The 23,594-nt window shown below is 39.1% G+C and overlaps 1 protein-coding gene across 8 annotated transcripts in view; it reads right to left on the bottom strand.

Annotated features, from left to right (window-relative positions):
- Positions 1-23,594, bottom strand: part of LOC108038729 — a 189,459-nt gene that overhangs the window by 7,802 nt on the left and 158,063 nt on the right. For all 8 annotated transcript variants that reach the window (XM_044461472.1, XM_044461466.1, XM_044461467.1 and 5 more), the window contains one exon: positions 11,029-11,535. In XM_044461472.1, the coding sequence (XP_044317407.1) occupies positions 11,029-11,419 (391 nt within the window). In that variant the 5' untranslated portion in view covers positions 11,420-11,535. The remainder of the gene's footprint in view (positions 1-11,028; positions 11,536-23,594) is intronic.

Genomic DNA, 23,594 nt, shown 5'->3' with positions numbered 1-23,594 from the left:
ACAGTTTTCGGCCTTTTTACGATATTCAAGCGCAATCTTTGATAGTACAAATATACAGTCAATCGTTGAGTATCCTGCCCTAAAACCCATCTGGTTCTCGCTAAGGATGTGGTTGTGGTCGACAAACTTAGGCGATTAAGTAGTATTGACGAAAAGATTTTCATGGTTGAGTTAAGAACGATTTTCTACACCTTTTGGGTTTTTCTTTTTCGTAAATTGGATATATGTTTTTTTCCAGGATGCTAGGAAGCATCTCGGCTATTTCAAATATCCCATTATGTACACAAATGGGTGAGCCGTTGGCTAGGAACTCGGTTAGTATTCTATCATTTCCCGGGGCTTTATTGGGCTTAATTCTTTTTAAGGCCAGTGTAACTTCACGCGTGGTCAATACGCTGTCTAGTTTAGCTACAGTATTGTTTTCAAGTTCCTAGCTCATGGCGGTGAGTTGTAGGCTGTTAAAAAGCAATGCTTGGAAGTATTGTTCCAGTTCCGCGGGACTAACGTCTATCTCCTGTTTTTCTCACCAGATTCCAGAAGGTTTTTCCGTCTCTGACTTACCCCATTCCCACCTCCATTTTGGGATAGTATTCATATTGTTTATTATTGCATAGTTGTTTGCTTCTAACAAAAGTATGATCTTTTGAAATTTTCTGAGTTGGTTAGCCGTGATTGCTTAAGCGCTTTCATCGATTCCCTTCGTGCTATTTCACAGTTTTCGTCAAACCATTTTTGCTTGTATCTGCTCATTGTTGGTCGTTGCATACATTTCGCTGCATTTGTTATGCATTGCGTAAGATCTTCAATGCCTATGGAACTTGGTGCGAATTTTTGTAGTTCGACATCTAATCTCGCTGAATACTGTTCTGCTCGCCTTTGGATCCACCTGAGCTTTGGTATTAGTTTGCTACCGCTTTCGACCTAGTTATCCTTGACTGTCAGCTTAAACTCTACTGTTATTGGCATATGGCTTGAGAGAGAAGTTCTCAGTTTTAATTTCCATGTCGAGTATTGTATTGTGCCACAATCATACAGTAATACAATGTTAACGTCGTCTGACCTTGCAGAAATGTGAGCTTTCCTTCCCCAAACAACACAGGATTCGAATGGTAACAGTGGGTTTATTCTTGTGCTATTTGTTACAGCGGGTTTGTGGCTTGGCTGGTCTCGGTATTGCCTCTCGCTGATTCCACTGGCTGCTGGTATTGCTCGTCCTGGCTTGTCGACGCGTTGACTTGGTGACCACTGGCTCCTTCCTGTGTCTCGGGATGCTCGTAGTGATTCGTTTTTGCTTTCTCGCCGACGCGTTGACTCGAGGCCGCTTGTCGCGCCTTGGACTCGCAGAGAGATCGGCCTTGCGGGCTTAGGGAAGCGTCACCGTTCTCAGACTAGGGTGAACAGGCCTTGCTCTCCAGGACAACGCCTTTTGAGACAATGATCGCCTGTCCCGGACGGTCCCACTAGGATTTCGCTCGGTTCGCGCTGACAGTTCAGGCTAACGCCAGGAAGCTGCCTAGCAGTTCACTTTGCTTTACGCCTAGCGCGGACGAACGTTCCACCCAGCCTCACCATTGCTTGACGTCCTCGACGCTCCTGCGCTCCCTTAATGAGTTCCGTGCTGCGATCGTGACGTGGCTGCTTTCGAACTCTGCTGGCGTTGCTGTCGATCTCCTCTGTTCTGCTTCTAGGACGACTGCCGTTCCGGGACTGAACCGCTGGGTTCCTCCACGACAATTCCTCTTGAATGCCTCAACGGGTCGAATGCTCGCCCTTCCTGGCTGGTGTCGGTAGCTGGCTGTTTCCGGGATTAGGTTGGGATTTCGTTGTCTCTAGGACAACGCCTCTTGAAACCACAAATCGATCGTTTTTCGCGGAAGGTCCTGCTCAGTCGAGCACGGCATACTGGGTCTTCGACGACCTTCCCCCCGAGCTCACGGTTCCTCGTCGCAGGACTCTATTTTTCGACTCTGACAGACCCGCCGAGCGATACGCCAGGGTGCGGTCATGACAAAGTTAGAAGCAAGCTCCTTGACTTAGCCGTGTGACGCCTTCCGGACCTCAGCTACATGTGACTCAATTCGGAGATTCCTGATGTTCCGATCCCGAACTTCTCGACGTAGCGATCTTGCTCCTTATGGACATCTCACGGCGCTGCTTCGGACGACTATATCTGTTGTTGCTGGTTTTGCTAAGGTTGACTTGGTCTTTTGTAATTCACTGATCTTGACGGATTGACTCCTCGTAATAGACTGATCCAGATTCCAGCGATGGACCCGCTTATATAGGACTCCTGGTATAGGACACGGCACTATACCAGGGTCCAAAGTCCGCGAAACTTGCTTGTTTTCCGAAAAGCTTTGAGCGATTGATTATAAATTTTCTTTTCCTAGATCAACTAATTTAATTGCTGTTATGAATCTTAGTAGATGTATTTTATTTCCATAAAATTCTGGTACTGCATGTGAAAATTTCTTTTATATATGCCCCTTGGACTGCTGCTTCGCCAGCCATTGAGTCATGTTTCTTTTCTCTTGAATTACTCTCTGAATCAGAAACAATTTGTTCTGTCGATTCTGTTAATGCCGCGGTTAGTTAAATTTTGTATTTATTTTTCGTATATTTCTAGTTTTGAGAAATTAGCTTCTGTTGATTTGTCTTTATACCCGTTACTCGTAGAGTAAAAGAGTATATTGTATTCGTGCAAAAGTATGTAACAGCTAGAAGGAAGCGTTTCCGACCCTATAAAGTATATATATTCTTGATCAGGGTCACTAACCGAGTCGATCTAGCCATGTCCGTCTGTCCGTCTGTCTGTCCGTCTGTCCGTCTCTCCGTCTGTCTGTCCGTCTGTCTGTCCGTATGAACGCTGAGATCTCGGAAACTATAAAAGCTGGAAGATTGGCATTTTGCATGCAGATTCTAGGAGTTCCTACGCAGCGCAAGTTTGTTTCAAAAAGGTGCCACGCCCCCTTTAACGCCCACAATCGCTTATATACGATTTTAAAAATTTAAATATTTCGGAAAAGTAAAAATGCAGTTTTATTGTGTTTATCAATACCTATCGAAATGTAGAAGAAATTTTTCAAATCGGACCATTCGTTAAAAAGTTATGCGTGATCTCCATCTCCCTCGCACTCCCTTTACCTGAGTAACGGGTATCTGATAGTCGGGGCACCCGACTATAGCCTTCTCTCTTGTTTTCCTCTGTTTTTGTTGTCGACGGGCTGTCATCTGTTAATTCTTCTACTTTTATTGTTGACGTTGTATTTAATACAGTGGGAATTATTATACTTAAAACAAATTGGTTTTTAGTTGAAGTCAAATTTTGATTTATGTTTTAGTAAAACATTTGACAACAGTGCCCAGTGTTCCTGTTTTAACTTGTCTTTGTTGTCATAAATTATTGTACGTATGTCATTAAAGCAAGCAATTAATACACATGTATTTTGTGATATGCATTTGTTTGACTTATCGAATATTTCGTTTATATTCTTTACTGCTGAACGGATTTCTGGACCTTCCATACTTCGTTCATCACCATTACATTACCGAGTAACAAATGTTTATCTACTATTGCCAAAATTTGACAGTTTAATTTTTTTTTATTTATTTATTGTTTTTGACCCGCCACACAAGGATGGACCTTGTTTTCGTGTATTGTCAAATTATTTCTAAATATCCCAAAAATAGTGGATAGCGGGAGCTCCATTCTTGAGCAAATGAGGTTATGACCACAGCTGGTCATAATCAGGATGTATTGTTACAGAAGACGACCGTGTCTGTCACGGTCGAGAATCCATACGTCTGCCGGGTGTCGTCTGCGGAGACGCCCAGTGGTGTTGCAAGATGTCTTGCCAGACAGTTTGCATGTGTGAGCAGTCGTTACCGGTATCGACTTGAGGATTTACAAATCGTCTCCATTACCGTCCTGGAACATAACTCGGTTTTCTACATAAGGGTTCTACTTCCACCTGAGAGGCTTTGTAATGCACGTTTGCACCCTTTTTAGTGACGAATCACAGGCCGTGCCCAAGCAAGAGATTCCCCAGTTTAAAGTTGGAAGGACAATGGCCTTAAAAAATTGGACAGCAAACTAATTGGCCTATAAGATTCCGGGCAACATGGTTCTTTTCCTTTTTTTGCCACCATTGTGACTAATGCTCGTTTTCAAAGTGATGGAAAATGACCAAGGTCCAGTCAAGCGTTAAAGAGGAGACAGAGATTTGCAATGACTGAGCTAGGCAGAGCTTTTGCTACTTTGCCATCAATCGCGTCCATGCCAGGAGTAGTAACCAGTCGCTTTATATGATCACGTACCTCATCTTTGTCTACTGGACGAACTGTTTTCAAGATTATCAGCAAATACTTCAGCAATCTCGGAATCAGTAAGAGAAACCCTCTGAAGCGGTTGCCTTTTAAGGTTGCGGGTGCATTTCCACAGCGCAAAACCGTGACTCTGGTTAGGATTAATTGCACTGAGCTTGTCCATAAAAAATTCTGACTTGGCCGAACGGAAGACTTTTCTTAGCTCTGACACAGTAGCCTTCCACCTTGCCATATCGATGGTATGCCTCGTCCTCATCCAGACACGACGAAGTGCATGACCTTTTCTGGCCAAGGCAGAAATTTCTGGCTTTGAATAAGCCCAAGATGGAGGAGGAATAGGTATAATTCTAGGAGGAGGGGCAGCTTGATGGATCTGTTCAACTAAGACCTCAGCAAAGGAATCTACGTCGTCCACAGAATGAAGAAAAGGTGAGGCTCCGATATAGTAACGCTTAGCTGATAATCTAAACAGGATTTGACGATGTCAGCAGCACCACCGGTTGGTTGGCAGAGTGTACAGCATATGCATTAATGTGGAAGAATGAACGGCTGATAAAATGTGTCTCTGAGATTATTAAAATGTCAATTTTGCGTTCCTGGAGGAGGTGCTCAATCTCAAGAGATTTGCCAACTAAGTCGTTGGCGTTCCAAAAACCGATATTTATACCGTAATTAGTCATTGCGTGCTTAGAAATCACGCTCTGTAACATTTGTAGTGTGGTCGTCATTACTGACATCATTTGTTCAAAGCGCAACAACATTTTGTCAGTTGCAGCCGCTTGGGCTATCGCAGCAGCCTCGGCACGATTCGCGAGAAGATAGACGCGAGATAAGACAATAAAGGTCCGGGGAAAAAAGTAATAGTAAGATCAATCTTGTGCCAATGAAGCAAGTAATAATCGTTTTAGGAGCGTCAGAGAGTCAAGATTTGAGATTACAGGAAAAAGTCTATTATAGTCAGAACATAATACTATGAAAGGCTCATGCAAAGCATAGTTAGATCCACAATGATTTAATATTAGGGAATTATAATTGCTAGTTAATCTACTTGGCACAGAAAAGTTTAGCCGACTTATCACGTTGGGCCACTCAATATCACCATGTGATATAGTTTATAGATAAAGATAGTACCAAGCATCGTTCTACGGTTGGCTAGGGAGGGTAAATTAATCAACAGAAGTCTACTAGAATAAGAAGGTAAGTTAAGATTTGCATACCAGTTTAGGCGCCGTAAAGCAAAAAGAAGGAATTTTTTTGTACAGATTCAATACGACCAATATGATTTCCGTATTGTGGACTCCAGACGGGAGACCCATACTCTAAAATCGGACGGACTAGCGAAATAAATAAAGTTTTAGTCAAATAAGGTTATAATTAAAGATTGTACCAAGCATCGTTCTACGGTTGGCTAGGGAGGGTAAATTAATCAACAGAAGTCTACTAGAATAAGAAGGTAAGTTAAGATTTGCATCCCAGTTCAGGCGCCGTAAAGCAAAAAGAAGGAATTTTTTTTGTACAGATTCAATACGACTGTTCGCGCACTTTGCGTTTTTTTTTTTGGTTTTAATTTGTTGAATAGTGTAAGGCGGGAGCGGGAGCGCAATAAAGATCTAATCGCTCTCGCGAATTCTCTCGCCCCTATATTGAAATTAAATGCCAGTGTTAAATCGAAATCGATCCAAACCGCACTCCCTTTCGTCTCTCTTCGTCGTTATTAAAATCGTCAAAGATCCACCAAGTCGCCTTTTTTATTAATACAAAAAAGTATTAAGTTTTTTCATGGTGACCCCGACGTGATATTTGGATTTTCGCGATCTTAATTTTCACCAAAAATAAAAACAACAAGAAAGGAAAGCTAACTTCGGGCGGAGCCGAAGTTGATATACCCTTGCAGAATACTCTGTAAATTATATTCTCCAAAATTATTCATATGATGCATTCTGAATACTCATAAAAAATCCCAACTTCCTAACTTTAAAAACACCAAAGTTATGGCATTTCCAATCGTTCAGTTATATGGCAGCTATAGGATATAGTCGGCCGATCCTTATGAAGTTTGGTAGGTTGGATTGATTGGCCAAAAATAAAACCCATAGAAAATCCCAACTTCCTAACTTAACAAACACCAAAGTTATGGCATTTCCGATCAATCAGTTATATGGCGGCTATAGGATATAGTCGGCCGATCCTTATGAAGTTTGGTAGGTTGGATTGATTGGCCAAAAATAAAACCCATAGAAAATCCCAACTTCCTAACTTAACAAACACCAAAGTTATGGCATTTCCGATCAATCAGTTATATGGCGGCTATAGGATATAGTCGGCCGATCCTTATGAAATTTGGTCGGTCAGATTGATTGGCCAAATATAAAACCCATAGAAAATCCCAACTTCCTAACATTACAAACACCAAAGTTATGGCATTTCTGTTTGCCTCCTATTGCAAGTTGCCAATGCTTAAGACTGCCACTAGGGCGTCCCCTTCGGCGTTCGTTAACGTGATGCTTGGGCCGGCTCTGTCGTGATATGCTGCTTTCAGCTCTGCCCAGATATCGAACAGTTGTGGATCGTTCTCTGTTTCTGAATAATATTCTGACAATGCCTTTCTCATGTCGTCCAATCTACCATCAAGGGTGATATAAAGCCTCTGTGCGACACCGACGAAGTCCTCCTCCTTGAGGCGGTAAATCCACTTATTCCCATTTTTAATCTGTTCCTCTTACCGTTGGGACAATTACGTTGGGCGCCAGATGCAACGAACTGATTTAATTGGTCTGTTCGCTACGAAATTCATGCGGCTAGCTCTGAAGATTGTGTGTTCGTCCCACCAAATTTATATGATGTGATTGCCCGCAGATCAGTGAGACAACACAGGATTCGAATGGTAACAGTGGGTTTATTCTTGTGCTATTTGTTACAGTGGGTATATGGCTTGGCTGGTCTCGGTATTGCCTCGCGATGGTTTCACTGGCTGCTAGTATTGCTCGTCCTGGCTTGTCGACGCGTTGACTTGGTGACCGCTGGCTCCTTCTTGCGTCTCGGGATGCTCGTAGTGATTCGTTTTTGCTTTCTCGCCGACGCGTTGACTCGAGGCCGCTTGTCGCGCCTTGGACTCGCAGAGAGATCGGCCTTGCGGGCTTAGGGAAGCGTCACCGTTCTCAGACTAGGGTGAACAGGCCTTGCTCTCCAGGACAACGCCTTTTGAGACAATGATCGCCTGTCCCGGACGGTCCCACTAGGATTTCGCTCGGTTCGCGCTGACAGTTCAGGCTAACGCCAGGAAGCTGCCTAGCAGTTCACTTTGCTTTACGCCTAGCGCGGACGAACGTTCCACCCAGCCTCACCATTGCTTGACGTCCTCGACGCTCCTGCGCTCCCTTAATGAGTTCCGTGCTGCGATCGTGACGTGGCTGCTTTCGAACTCTGCTGGCGTTGCTGTCGATCTCCTCTGTTCTGCTTCTAGGACGACTGCCGTTCCGGGACTGAACCGCTGGGTTCCTCCACGACAATTCCTCTTGAATGCCTCAACGGGTCGAATTCTCGCCCTTCCTGGCTGGTGTCGGTAGCTGGCTGTTTCCGGGATTAGGTTGGGATTTCGTTGTCTCTAGGACAACGCCTCTTGAAACCACAAATCGATCGTTTTTCGCGGAAGGTCCTGCTCAGTCGAGCACGGCATACTGGGTCTTCGACGACATTCCCCCCGAGCTCACGGTTCCTCGTCGCAGGACTCTATTTTTCGACTCTGACAGACCCGCCGAGCGATACGCCAGGGTGCGGTCATGACAAAGTTAGAAGCAAGCTCCTTGACTTAGCCGTGTGACGCCTTCCGGACCTCAGCTACATGTGACTCAATTCGGAGATTCCTGATGTTCCGATCCCGAACTTCTCGACGTAGCGATCTTGCTCCTTATGGACATCTCACGGCGCTGCTTCGGACGACTATATCTGTTGTTGCTGGTTTTGCTAAGGTTGACTTGGTCTTTTGTAATTCACTGATCTTGACGGATTGACTCCTCGTAATAGACTGATCCAGATTCCAGCCTTTTTTTAATTTTTTTTTTTTTTACTTTTTTTTAATCATTTTTTTTTTTTTATTTTATTTTTTTTTTTTTTTTTTTTTTCCTTTTTTTTTTTTTTTTTTTTTTTTCTTCTTCTTCCTTTTTTTTTTTTTTCTTTTTTTTTTTTTTTTTTTTTTTTTTTCTTTTTTTTTTTTTTTTCCCTCTTCTTTTTTTTTTTCCTTTTCTTTTCCTATTCCCCTTTAGCATCTCCCTGTCCTTCTTTTTTTTTTTTTTTTTTTTTTTTTTTTTTTTTTTTTATTATATATTGTTTTTTTTTTTTTTTTTTTTTTATATTTTTTTATTTTAGGGGGGGGGTTATTATATTTTTTTTTTTTTTTTTTTAAAATCAATTGTAGTTGTTTGGTCTACTTTCGAAAATTTGCAGATTTTATTTAGGCCCTTTTAGATCCCATTAAGGAATCCTCCACTTGCTATACCTCTTCCGCAGTCCGTGTGGCGAGTAAAAGTATTGCTCGTTTATCTCCTCGTTATTTTCTACAAATATTTCAGGAAGTACAAATATGTCAGGCTCATTTACTAGTTTAGAAATAGTTATAAAAAATTCGTTTGCCGTTCAATTCTGCTATGTTGTATGCTAAAAGTTTTAGAAAAGTTGGGGCAGGTTAATGTTGTATTTTCTTCGCTGGGGTTCTGTTGCTTGATTCTGTATGTCCTAACATCCCGTGGTGTTCATCAATTACAAATATTTGTTACCTATTTAGAATAAATTTTTTTAATCGATTTTGCGGAGTAGTTTTTGATTGGTAATGTTCTCTTTGCGGCTCATAAGGATCTGGTTTGCGTTCCAGTAGATCTTACTCTATGGTCATGCCAGCTATTCCTCTCGAGTCGCGCTTTTCTGCCACCTCAGGGGACAATTCTAATTTTTAGGCTTAGAACTGGCGCCTTTACTTCGAAAGTGATGACTTTCAAACTGTGGTGTATAAACTGCAGCGGGCAGAGAAATCTTAGCTGCAATCGCAGACAGCTTGTGGTGGATTGTATTAAAAAAAAAACTTTGAAACCGGTGTTCTGCCAGCTGATCGACGAGTCTATATTCGCATGTGGCAGGTTGAGTGAAAGATTTTTCTTTATTTTACTTCGGCGCAATTTCCCTATTTCCGCGAGTTTGAGTGAATTCGATGCAACAACAAATCATGAAGAGTCAATTAAATTGGCGAACTTATATTTCTAGTCTTCCTGGTTTCCTGAGTTTTACAAGTAGGTACGCTAGTTGCTATTTGGGTGCTCTAATTAACTCTTTTCGTAGTTATAATTGATATGTTTTGCAGAGCCTCTCTGGGGCACGTCCTTTCTCTTCTTCTCTCATACACTTTCTCTATTGATTTTTATATGATCGATAACAAACAATTTCTGTATTGATGTTTATCCTAAATATGCAGAATTCCGACGCCGCCACAATTATTCCTGCTCCCCAAGGAGGGAAGACGGAAGCAGATATTACCAAACTTAATTTTTTATTTTTTATTGGTTCGTTATTTCTTTTTGTTACTAGTGTTAAGAGAAAACAAAGAATTTGATAGTTTAATATCAGGTTGTCAAATATCTCGCTTCCGCTTCCGCAAATGAAAAACTCTTTCCCTACGTGGCATCACTGAAAATGTCACTCAAAACCCCAGGCAGAGCAAATGACGCCTCTTACAGATTCTTACTCTTTGGCATCGGAGCCTAGTAGAAGTTCTTGGAAAGCCGGAAAAATTAATATTTAAGCGAGACCGAGTCGGTAAGAACTGAGAATAAAAGATGAAATAATGAATTATAGCTTAGACAACGAGTGTGTATTTTTTTCCCTGACCTTCGACCTGTCATAATCAAGCTCACCAAATAAATGAATAACTATAACAAGCGATATTAATACTAACCCAAAAATTGATCAAGCGTAACGGAACCTTAACCGCTACACGCAATTAACTTATAATAATTACTGTAGTTTGCTCGAGTTTCACCGTAGTTATTAATGCACCCAGAGCCCGCCCGCGTTTCACCGTAGTTATTAATACACCCAGAGCCCGCCCGAGATTATCGTAATTAGTAGTGAAACCCAGGGACTCGCCCGTGTTTAATGTAATTTGTAATAAAACCCAGGGGCTCGCACGAGTTTTATCGTAATTAAACCCTGTCTCGACCGAATTTTATCGTAGTTACTTATAAAGCCTGTAACCAACATAGGGTTTTACCATAGCTGGTTACCAAGTCCACCGGCCGCCCGAGCTTGGTAACAGATCCTGGGTCTGATCACGTACCTTCCGTTTTGGTTTCCCCATATTCTACAGACCATGCCTAAAAACTCACTCAGTTAACCCACTGTAAATTTATAAATATTTTTCTGGTGGCCTGAATGAACTCCCAAGCCCTTTAAATTGCTTTACTACTACTACGCCTCTGGATCACAGAAACAAAGATGGTAAATTCAAATTGTTTTCCGGGTTTGTACGAATAAATATTTGGCTCAATATTGCATCGTAAAGAAAAAAAAATTTCAAAGCTAACCTTTTTAATGTGAACTTGTTTTTATATGCAAAATAAAAATTCGTAAAATAATTACAAGGAAAAGAAAAACTATTTTTTTGGAATTTTTTTAATATTTTGTAAGATGTAAAAATAGTAAAATTGATTGACTTACACTTGTCGGCCGCGCTCAGCTCCTTGCTGATCTCTCGCGTGAAACAACCACTCAGCCCAATGTCATAGAACTGCTGGCGGCAATTGTTGCATCGCAGCGCTTCTAGAACCAGGCAATCTTCGCTTTTAGGCACTTGGTTCGCCACCATACTCTTGTCTCTTTGTTTGTTGTCAAGACGCTTTCTCAGAGAGCAAGTTAAGCGAGTCAGACGACAGATCTCGGAGTCCTTGTCCAGAAGTTGCTGGTTGATCACTTTAATATCGTTCTTGAGCTTTATCTCGAAAAGAAAAAGGGATTTGATTACGCTGGACAGCTCATCAGTGCGGCGCCGCCTTTCCTTCGCCAGATCCCGGTGCAACTGCTTGTTCTGCTGATCATAGCCGGAAATCATTTGGAGAACCCGCCGTCGTTGCAGTCTCTTAGAGTACGCTATTGTGGGGAGTGTAAGGCCACCGTCAATTTTACTGGAAGTTCCTGAAGAACTTAATCCAGAGGAGTAGCCGAATTCTGCGGAGAGACAAAAATTAGTTGGTGTGAGTAACTTTTAAAATAAATATCACCACCGTTGCAAGCTCTTATTAAAAGGAGGAAAGCGAAAAAATTAGGTATTACATAGTTCGGAAATGGATTCTATTAGCCTGCGACATTTTTAAATTATTTCAATTCAAAAAGAGGGTAAAAAGCAAGATTTCGATTGAAGTACCCTGATGATTTAAGTGGAGAAAGACATATTCCATTTGCACTTGCAGATCGCCTTTCTCGGTGTTCATTGAGTTTATTTAATGGAGTTAAGAATAGAAATTTTGAGTAGTGTTTTTATGAAGCTTTTCTGCGGTAGGTGGTAAAGAAGTCAGAATGCGCTTATAGAGCTCCAATCGGGAAATAAAGTTATAGCTTTAATAATTCTTAACATATGCCAATGTAGTCCGATATTTAGTATCTTTTGAAATTTAAAAAATACGGTATTAGTTTTATAAAAATCGGACGACTGAATGCTATAGAAACAATAGGGGAAAAATTAAAATAAAACAAGAGAGAACGCTACAGTCGGGTGCCCCGACTATCAGATACCCGTTACTCAGGTAAAGGGAGTGCGAGGGAGATGGAGATAGAAACTTTGATCACGCATAACTTTTTAACGAATGGTCCGATTTGAAAATTTTCTTCTACATTTCGATAGGTATTGATAAACACAATAACACTGCATTTTTACTTTTCCGACATATTTAAATTTTTAAAATTGTATATAAGCGATTGTGGGCGTTAAAGGGGGCGTGGCACCTTTTTGAAACAAACTTGCGCTGCGTAGGAACTCCTAGAATCTGCATGCAAAATGCCAATCTTCTAGCTTTTATAGTTTCCGAGATCTCAGCGTTCATACGGACGGACAGACGGACAGACAGACAGACGGACAGACGGACATGGCTAGATCGACTCGGCTAGTGATCCTGAACAAGAATATATATACTTTATAGGGTCGGAAACGCTTCCTTCTACCTGTTACATACTTTTGCACGAATACAATATACCCTTTTACTCTACGAGTAACGGGTATAATGATGACTTCATTGTTTTTAAACATAAGCCCACTTCAATATATATAATATTAATTCTTAAAGATTTCAAAACGACGGCTTTACTTTCATAAAAATCCAACGCATTTATCATAAAGCTGGAACGATTAGAAAATGTGTCAGAAAATCTACAGAGACTATGTAACCAGAACATAAACTTGTGTTCAAATAAGTCGAGAAATAAGTATAAGAAACAGAAGTTAGACTAATTATTTGAACGCGCGCCCACCCACGACCTTTCTAGTCACACCTATTCGCCAATCAGCGACCATATTTCCCGATAACAAGCTATCGGCCAGGAACGAGTATAGGCACCCAGACTAGAATGGGTAAGTTGTTCTCCGGCGATCTATCGAGGAAGACATTAAGGTGAGTGTCATTTTTATACCCGTTACTCGTAGAGTAAGAGGGTATATTGTATTCGTGCAAAAGTATGTAACAGGTAGAAGGAAACATTTCCGACCCTATAAAGTATATATATTCTTGTTCAGGATCACTAGCCGAGTCGATCTAGGCATGTCCGTCTGTCTGTCCGTATGAACGCTGAGATCTCGGAAACTATAAAAGCTAGAAGATTGGCATTTTGCATGTAGATTTTAGGAGTTCCTACGCAGCGCAAGTTTGTTTCAAAATGGTGCCACGCCCGCTCTGACGCCCACAAGCCACAAGCTGTGGCCACAGTTTTGATGCTATTATGAAAATATTAATTGATATGTATTTGTTTCGACAATACCTATCGATTGGCCTAATAAAAGTTTGCCACGCCCACTCTAACGCCCAAAAACTCATTAAACGCTTAAGCCTGGCTAGCGCCTACATTTCCGCCTTTCATGGCCCGCGGTACCAATGTCTTGGGGTAGATGGCGCAATACAATAGCGCCATCTAACGGATGACTTTGGAACAGCTGGTCAAGGTGCTCAACAGAGTCAACGTTAATTCTCGATAAGGATTTCTATTTAAGGAAATGGCGATTGTTTTCATTTGCTATATCCCTAGAACTTTGCAAATCAATCAAGTTAGCCAAATTGGAGGTCTGAGTCAAACAATGGCGTATGTGTGTATGATGGTGCAGGACAAAAGCTGCCTGCGCTAAAGCAGCGCTGGTGCTGATGCTCGTGCTGTAAAGCTGCCAGCACTAAGAGATCGCCTAATTCAAATTGATAATTTGAACTTGTTGTCCTTTTTTCCTGTGGTCACTTAATTCACATTATGTTAATGCAAAATCTAAAGTTGTTTAGCGGAGCAACGGGTATCTAATAGTTGAGGCACTCGACTATAGCGTTCTCTCTTGTTGTATTTAGTAGTTGGTAATGGTAGTAGCTGTTGATTTATAGGATGTGACCCAACTCCTCGGTTCTTAATCGGGTTTCAAATGCTCATACGGGGATTCGGTTCAGAATCGACCCTCGTAGAATCCGGTTCGCAATCGGTTTTACCGATCTGTTGCCTACAGATCAACTCCAGAACCGGTCATGATCGTTTTGTCCGGAATCGGTTCAAGGATCGGTCCAGACGTTACATCTCCGGCTCCCGACCGAACACAGCGATGCCCTAACCAACCCACTGACTCAGCATACTAGTCCCCGCTCACATACAGGACCAGAACACATGATCCGCGAGACTACGACGAACGCACTATATAGCCACTCCGATCCATCGCGGGCCGACAAGAAAAATATAAATTTCTGTCCCTAACCTTGACCGGCGAGCTATACCGCCTTTCCACACAGGGTCGTTACACTACGTAACTTCCGTGTATTGAATATTTATTTTAAAGCAAGGGATTATAAAATTTGAATTAAATTGATAATATTAATACGATTTTTTAATGCTTTTTTTTAATGGGTGAGATCTTGATTTTTCAAAGAGAAAATATTATTTTTTGCTTAGAAAATGGGAAAATAATATTTGTTTTTAATACGGCTGTCTACTCTTAATATTTATATTTGCTTTTGAGCTATTAATTCGCTGCTTTAAAATTATATTACCTGTTTTTCGATGGAAGTAACATTCACGTCCGGAGATATTGTGACATGACTTTTATACTAAATACTAAGACTTTTATTCCTATTACTGATTCATTGCCATTCTAAAATCAAAATTAAGCAAACTTGACAGGAAATCACTATAAATATGCCCGAGGCACCGGGTCATCATTTTATTGCATGGAGCTAGCTTTCATTATAAAATTATGTACTTAGTATTGAGTTTAATTTTATAAATAAATAAAATAAATAAAGCCTCGCTAGCCCCAAAGTCTTTTCATTCGCGCAACACCGTTCCCCTTAGATAAATCCTTATCATAGGAAATACTTAACTGGCACCCAACGCGTTTGTTTTCCCATGTGAACAATTTGCATCTAAAAATATTGAAAAGAGAGTGAGGGCAATCTCGGCATATCGAAAAACGGTTGGTTTTCGGTGTACATTGTAACTAATGGCAGAATCATCTGAATTGAAAAAATCAAATTGCATTATTTAAAAGTAACGCCGTCAAGTTGTTATTTTTTAAATTTTTTACGATTTTTAAAGGCACTTAAAAGTCAAAAACCTCGATTTTTGCCCAAAAAACCGTAAAAATACATTTCCCAAAAACAATTAAATTAAAGAAGTACTGTGCAATTTTAAAATTTTTAAAACGATTCATCCAGTAGATTGTACACCGACTTTGAAATTGGCAACTTTTCAGAAGAGCGTTGTCAAGTTTTGAACACGTAAAATTCTAGTATAAAACGCGGTAACTTACATACGTTAAACCAAAGACCTATATAAACTCAAAGATTTTTTTGCACACGAATTTTTTGTGCTGGCTTTTCACTGGCTTTTCGCTCTCTGCCCAAAAGCCAGCGAGAGAGCGCTCTAAAGCCAGCCGCTCTTTTGCACGCATACTGCGACAGCCGACGAATGTATGTGTGCACATGTTGTTATATTATTGCCATCATATTTTTATAATAATTAATAGTCACTTTGTTTTACTTTTCCATGGGCAGATCTTTATTATTGAATTGTCCAATTGATAATGAATTTCAGTTAGCTATTTGCGGCTGCGCTGCCTGCAAACATTGGCAGCGGCCGTCATATATATCGAAGTATATGCTCGCAATTGTATTTGTGTTGGTAGCACTGAGAGCGCGAGGGAAGTTGTACATGCATGCCTTGTATGTGTCCGCACTCAGGCCATGGGAATATGCTGACACTAGCACTTCCCATAACTTGGGCTCTGAGGCACATTCATATTTCGGCTGGCCGCAAAAGTTTAGCGGCCGGCGCTTTTGTATTTGTTTAGGTACACTGTAATACAATGTTGGTGTCGGTACAGTGGGTACTCGCTACAATGATACATGCATACTACATCTCCCTCCTTTTGAAAAATAACGTAATTCTATGAAGTTATTTTCTTACTATATGTATATAAAATATAAATGAACATCTTGTTATACCCTTGCAGAGGGTATTATAATTTCAGTCAAAAGTTTGCAACGCAGTGAAGGAGACATTTCCGACCCTATAAAGTATATATATTCTTGATCAGCATCACCAGGAGAGTCGATCTAGCCATGTCCGTCTGTCCGTCTGTCCGTCCGTCTGTCCGTCCGTCTGTCCGTCTGTCCGTCTGTCAGTCTGTCCGTCTGTCCGTCCGTTTCTACGCAAACTAGTCCCTCAGTTTTAAAGCTATCTGCTCGAAACTTTCCCAAAAGTTGTCTTTCTATTGCAGGTAGTATATAAGTCGGAACGAGCCGGATCGGGCGACTATATCATATAGCTGCCATATAACTGAACGATCGGAAAAGCCATAACTTTGGTGTTTTTAAAGATAAGAAGTTGGGACTTTCTATGGGTTTTATTTTTGGCCAATCAATCCGACCTACCGAATTTCATAAGGATCGGCTGACTATATCTTATAGCTGCCATATAACTGATTGATCGGAAGTGCCATAACTTTGGTGTTTGTAAAGTTAAGAAGTTGGGATTTTCTATGGGTTTTATTTTTGGCCAATCAATCCGACATACCAAATTTCATAAGGATCGGCCGACTATATCTTATAGCTGCCATATAACTGAACGATTGGAAATGCCATAACTTTGGTGTTTTTAAAGTTAGGAAGTTGGGATTTTTTATGAGTATTAAGAATGCATCATATGAATAATTTTGGAGAATATAATTTACAGAGTATTCTGCAAGGGTATATCAACTTCGGCTCCGCCCGAAGTTAGCTTTCCTTTCTTGTTTTATAATAATATAAATATATATATTTTTTTTTGCTGTGTTATTTATTTAATTTATTATTGTTTTTTTTTTCGAATCAGAAAGTATTATTTATTTTAGTATATATATTTTTTTTTTTTTTTTTTTTTTTTTTTTAATTTTGTCTTATATTTCCATTAAATTATGGTTCTTAATTTATGTATGGCCATACGTGATATATTATAAGAGAATTAAAGTGATTATGAAATAAAAATTTTTAACCTATCCTTATGTACTGTTTTTTTTTATTTTTGTTATTTGAAATTACTATGTTATCGTTTTCTTTTATACTTTCAACCTTATAAGGTCCAGTATATTTAAAGTCTAGCTTATGCCCTGTTTCATTTTTCAATAAAACTTGATCTCCTATTTTTAAATCCAAATCTAAGGTATTTTTGTCATATCTAATTTTTTGTTTCTTTTTATGAAATTCTAACATTAATCTAGCTCTCTTAAATGCTTGTTCTAGTCTAAACTTAGATTCTTTAGCGTAGTCATCTACATTATATAGAGGTTTTATTTTATCTATGCTATTAAATTGTTGAGGTAAATTTGAAGTTTTACCAAAAACTAACTCATATGGACAATAGTCATGTGCCATAGAGGGTGTTGTGTTGAAACAATATACGAAGTATTGCAACCATACATCCCAATCGGTTTTATCAACTGAGATGTATGAGCGGATGAACTCATTAAATGTTCTGTGGCTTCGCTCCACGGTTCCTACAGTCTGGTGATGATGTGCTGTTGAAGTTATGTTTTTGATATTTAAGTTTTTGCATAAATCTTCAATTATCGAATTTTTGTATTCTGTTCCCATGTCCGTAATGAACGTCTTCATTGGACCGTACTTCAGAATAAAATCTTCGAATATAGCTTTTGCTACTGTTTTTGCACTTTTGTTCTGGATTGGAATGGCTACAAGGTACTTAGTTAAATCGCAAATTAGCGTTACTATGTATTCATTTCCTTGTTCAGATTTAGGTAGTGGACCGATCGTATCCACAATTACCCTGTCGAAAGCCGTTTGTGGCGTTTCGGTGATAGTTAATGGGGTCTTTGTATGTTTTGTTGTCTTTGCTTTTTGGCATTTAGGACATTTTCTTATATATTTTGTTATATCTTTGGTCATGTTTTTCCAATAATAATGCCTTTTTATTTTTGCTAATGTTCTAGCTATGCCTGTATGACCTCCTTGTATTGGATCATCATGGAATGTAAACAGTAATGCTTCTTTTTCTTTATCATTATTTGATAATTGGGTCACCGGCTTGAGTAGCGCTACTCTTAATGATTGTAATTTTTTATTGCCCATAATTTTAAAAGATTCCATTGAAATGGTTTCAAAGATCTTTTCGCTCGGCGCCACTTTGAGTTGGCTGATATTAAGTATACCGGCTTCTTTTTCAAGCCTTTGAAAGAACTGACCTAAGTCGAGAATTTCATTGGTGTACAAATCGCTAACATCAATTCTTGCTATAACCTTTTTCCATGCTTTAGTAAGCAAAGTGAATCAGTTATTCGCAAGGTCACTACTTTTCGTACCTCGTCATTAACAATGACTTCGTATACGTTGGGCTGAGAAGCTTTATTAAGAATATGCCTAGGCAAATCTATTTTTTCATTTTCTGTTCCTGCGCAGGAATTTTTCTGTTTACTTTGATTTCTGGTAGTGACTTTCAGAATTTTATTATTTGTCTGGATATTTTTTATGGTTGTCTTTTCCCTTAAGATATTCCACAGTAAAATCATATTCTTCCAAGGTCGCTGATGCTCCTTCGCTGGCGTAAGGGGCGGCCTACCCCCTCACACTTGTTGTCTCAGCTGCTGATGTCCTGGGCCTATGGGCTCAGGCGGTACCGGTGCCGGTCATCGCACAGGTTTTTCCGCAGGTGCCTTCGCACCTTGGCGTTCCAGTCGCCCAGCGCAGTCGTCTTAGGGCACACTTTGTTTCTTCTTGGAAACTGCTTTGGAGGTGGAGGTGTTAATTTTCTTTTGTCGTCATTAATTTTCTTAATCACTGAGTGAGCTGGAGTTATTGGCTTTTTATTTACAAAACTTGAATTAAGAAAATCAAGTTCTTTTGTAATTTTTTTTTGGGCTGTTGCCCAGGGCGGTGCTGGTTTGTTTTTATATAATAGCCACTTTTTTTTTTATATTTTTTAGTTTGGTTTGCACGTCTCTACGTTTTGCCATAACTCCATCTCTACTCACTCAGATTTATATTTCCAGTTGCAGTTGTTCCTTCCTAGGTCCTCCAGGACCAGTGTCACGGTCCTGTCACGGTCGCCATGTTATATTATTGCCATCATATTTTTATAATAATTAATAGTCACTTTGTTTTACTTTTCCATGGGCAGATCTTTATTATTGAATTGTCCAATTGATAATGAATTTCAGTTAGCTATTTGCGGCTGCGCTGCCTGCAAACATTGGCAGCGGCCGTCATATATATCGAAGTATATGCTCGCAATTGTATTTGTGCTGGTAGCACTGAGAGCGCGAGGGAAGTTGTACATGCATGCCTTGTATGTGTCTGCACTTCCCATAACTTGGGCTCTGAGGCACATTCATATTTCGGCTGGCCGCAAAAGTTTAGCGGCCGGCGCTTTTGTATTTGTTTAGGTACACTGTAATACAATGTTGGTGTCGGTACAGTGGGTACTCGCTACAATGATACATGCATACTACATCTCCCTCCTTTTGAAAAATAACGTAATTCTATGAAGTTATTTTCTTACTATATGTATATAAAATATAAATGAACATCTTGTTTTATAATAATATAAATATATATATTTTTTTTTGCTGTGTTATTTATTTAATTTATTATTGTTTTTTTTTCGAATCAGAAAGTATTATTTATTTTAGTATATATATTTTTTTTTTTTTTTTTTTTTTTTTTATTTTGTCTTATATTTCCATTAAATTATGGTTCTTAATTTATGTATGGCCATACGTGATATATTATAAGAGAATTAAAGTGATTATGAAATAAAAATTTTTAACCTATCCTTATGTACTGTTTTTTTTTTATTTTTGTTATTTGAAATTACTATGTTATCGTTTTCTTTTATACTTTCAACCTTATAAGGTCCAGTATATTTAAAGTCTAGCTTATGCCCTGTTTCATTTTTCAATAAAACTTGATCTCCTATTTTTAAATCCAAATCTAAGGTATTTTTGTCATATCTAATTTTTTGTTTCTTTTTATGAAATTCTAACATTAATCTAGCTCTCTTAAATGCTTGTTCTAGTCTAAACTTAGATTCTTTAGCGTAGTCATCTACATTATATAGAGGTTTTATTTTATCTATGCTATTAAATTGTTGAGGTAAATTTGAAGTTTTACCAAAAACTAACTCATATGGACAATAGTCATGTGCCATAGAGGGTGTTGTGTTGAAACAATATACGAAGTATTGCAACCATACATCCCAATCGGTTTTATCAACTGAGATGTATGAGCGGATGAACTCATTAAATGTTCTGTGGCTTCGCTCCACGGTTCCTACAGTCTGGTGATGATGTGCTGTTGAAGTTATGTTTTTGATATTTAAGTTTTTGCATAAATCTTCAATTATCGAATTTTTGTATTCTGTTCCCATGTCCGTAATGAACGTCTTCATTGGACCGTACTTCAGAATAAAATCTTCGAATATAGCTTTTGCTACTGTTTTTGCACTTTTGTTCTGGATTGGAATGGCTACAAGGTACTTAGTTAAATCGCAAATTAGCGTTACTATGTATTCATTTCCTTGTTCAGATTTAGGTAGTGGACCGATCGTATCCACAATTACCCTGTCGAAAGCCGTTTGTGGCGTTTCGGTGATAGTTAATGGGGTCTTTGTATGTTTTGTTGTCTTTGCTTTTTGGCATTTAGGACATTTTCTTATATATTTTGTTATATCTTTGGTCATGTTTTTCCAATAATAATGCCTTTTTATTTTTGCTAATGTTCTAGCTATGCCTGTATGACCTCCTTGTATTGGATCATCATGGAATGTAAACAGTAATGCTTCTTTTTCTTTATCATTATTTGATAATTGGGTCACCGGCTTGAGTAGCGCTACTCTTAATGATTGTAATTTTTTATTGCCCATAATTTTAAAAGATTCCATTGAAATGGTTTCAAAGATCTTTTCGCTCGGCGCCACTTTGAGTTGGCTGATATTAAGTATACCGGCTTCTTTTTCAAGCCTTTGAAAGAACTGACCTAAGTCGAGAATTTCATTGGTGTACAAATCGCTAACATCAATTCTTGCTATAACCTTTTTCCATGCTTTAGTAAGCAAAGTGAATCAGTTATTCGCAAGGTCACTACTTTTCGTACCTCGTCATTAACAATGACTTCGTATACGTTGGGCTGAGAAGCTTTATTAAGAATATGCCTAGGCAAATCTATTTTTTCATTTTCTGTTCCTGCGCAGGAATTTTTCTGTTTACTTTGATTTCTGGTAGTGACTTTCAGAATTTTATTATTTGTCTGGATATTTTTTATGGTTGTCTTTTCCCTTAAGATATTCCACAGTAAAATCATATTCTTCCAAGGTCGCTGATGCTCCTTCGCTGGCGTAAGGGGCGGCCTACCCCTCACACTTGTTGTCTCAGCTGCTGATGTCCTGGGCCTATGGGCTCAGGCGGTACCGGTGCCGGTCATCGCACAGGTTTTTCCGCAGGTGCCTTCGCACCTTGGCGTTCCAGTCGCCCAGCGCAGTCGTCTTAGGGCACACTTTGTTTCTTCTTGGAAACTGCTTTGGAGGTGGAGGTGTTAATTTTCTTTTGTCGTCATTAATTTTCTTAATCACTGAGTGAGCTGGAGTTATTGGCTTTTTATTTACAAAACTTGAATTAAGAAAATCAAGTTCTTTTGTAATTTTTTTTTGGGCTGTTGCCCAGGGCGGTGCTGGTTTGTTTTTATATAATTGCCACTTTTTTTTTATATTTTTTAGTTTGGTTTGCACGTCTCTACGTTTTGCCATAACTCCATCTCTACTCACTCAGATTTATATTTCCAGTTGCAGTTGTTCCTTCCTAGGTCCTCCAGGACCAGTGTCACGGTCCTGTCACGGTCGCCATGTTATATTATTGCCATCATATTTTTATAATAATTAATAGTCACTTTGTTTTACTTTTCCATGGGCAGATCTTTATTATTGAATTGTCCAATTGATAATGAATTTCAGTTAGCTATTTGCGGCTGCGCTGCCTGCAAACATTGGCAGCGGCCGTCATATATATCGAAGTATATGCTCGCAATTGTATTTGTGCTGGTAGCACTGAGAGCGCGAGGGAAGTTGTACATGCATGCCTTGTATGTGTCTGCACTTCCCATAACTTGGGCTCTGAGGCACATTCATATTTCGGCTGGCCGCAAAAGTTTAGCGGCCGGCGCTTTTGTATTTGTTTAGGTACACTGTAATACAATGTTGGTGTCGGTACAGTGCCCTGCAGTTCCGAAATTCATCACTACAAAAATTCATCACTGTTTAATCAGCAGCGGACTGCGACGCCGGCAGAGCCAAAGGCAAAGTCGGCAGAGCCGAGTGCGACGCAGGCAGAGCCGAAACTCTCAGTCCCCGATCGTAGGCAACGCAGAAAAATTTCCATCTCCCTATCTTACTCTGTATCTCTCCCCATAAAATGAGCTGAGAGGTGGAGGACAATGTATTAAAATCAGATCGACCTTTATACACCCTTGAAAATAAACTAGCATAATTTTTGTATTGTAGTTGTTGATTCTTATTAATTATATTATTTTATGGAAATACTTTTTAAAAATAAAATTATTATGATAGTTTTGAAAGGTATGGATTCCTTTTTTAAGTGAATTTAAGTTATGTGATTATTTTGCATAGTCGGACATGCTTTTATATACCCTGCTTTGACGCGAAGCGAAACATGTAAAGACAAATTAGGTAAAGGAAAAAACAATAGGATTAACGCTACCCTTGATCTCAACCGAAGTTGTTTTCGCTGTTTTTACATGCACTTGCATTTGAGAGAACGGAGAGAAAAGATCGAAGCTGAGATTTTTTGTGAAATGTTTTAACTAAATTTATCAGAAATTTAGGTAAGTGTTATTTTATTAATTATTTTGAACTGTACCTACATATACTGTTAATATATTTATTCATTATTTAAGGCGAAGCTTATAATAAAATTGTTGGGCCAGCATAAACTAAGCTGGACTTGGCCGGCGGCAAAACAAAAAACGCAGTAAGTTTTTATATATTTTATAATAATTTTTCTATTTTAGATATACTTGGTCAGGAAGAGCCAGTACATAAAGCACGAAGTCAAAAAAAGGGGCACCGAAACCGAAACATCCTCAACACCTCCGAGACAACTGAAAACGTACATATGTAGATTGAATTAAGTTAAATTAATTAGTTATATGTAATGAAATAAATGAAATAATAATGAAATAATGTAATAAAATAAAAAATGAAATTTATATGAAAATTTACTGAATGAATTTTACTGATGAAAAAAAAGCGATGAAAATGCGATGAAAAAGCGATGAAATGCGATGAAAATGGGATAAAAAAGCGATGAAAAAGCGATGAATTACTGATACAAGAGTGATGAATTACTGATGAAAATGTGATGAATTCATCACTCTTTAATCAGTAATTCATCACTCGTTAATCACTATTTCATCGCATTTTAATCACTCGTTCATCGCATGTTCATCAGTAAACGCTGTTCAAAGAGTGATGAATTACTGATTAAAGAGTGATGA

This window comes from Drosophila rhopaloa, unplaced genomic scaffold (assembly GCF_018152115.1).
Source record: "Drosophila rhopaloa isolate 14029-0021.01 unplaced genomic scaffold, ASM1815211v1 contig_36, whole genome shotgun sequence".
NCBI lineage: Eukaryota > Metazoa > Arthropoda > Insecta > Diptera > Drosophilidae > Drosophila > Drosophila rhopaloa.
The sequence above is the reverse complement of the archived record's forward strand: the minus strand, read 5'-3'. Positions and strand labels throughout refer to the sequence as shown.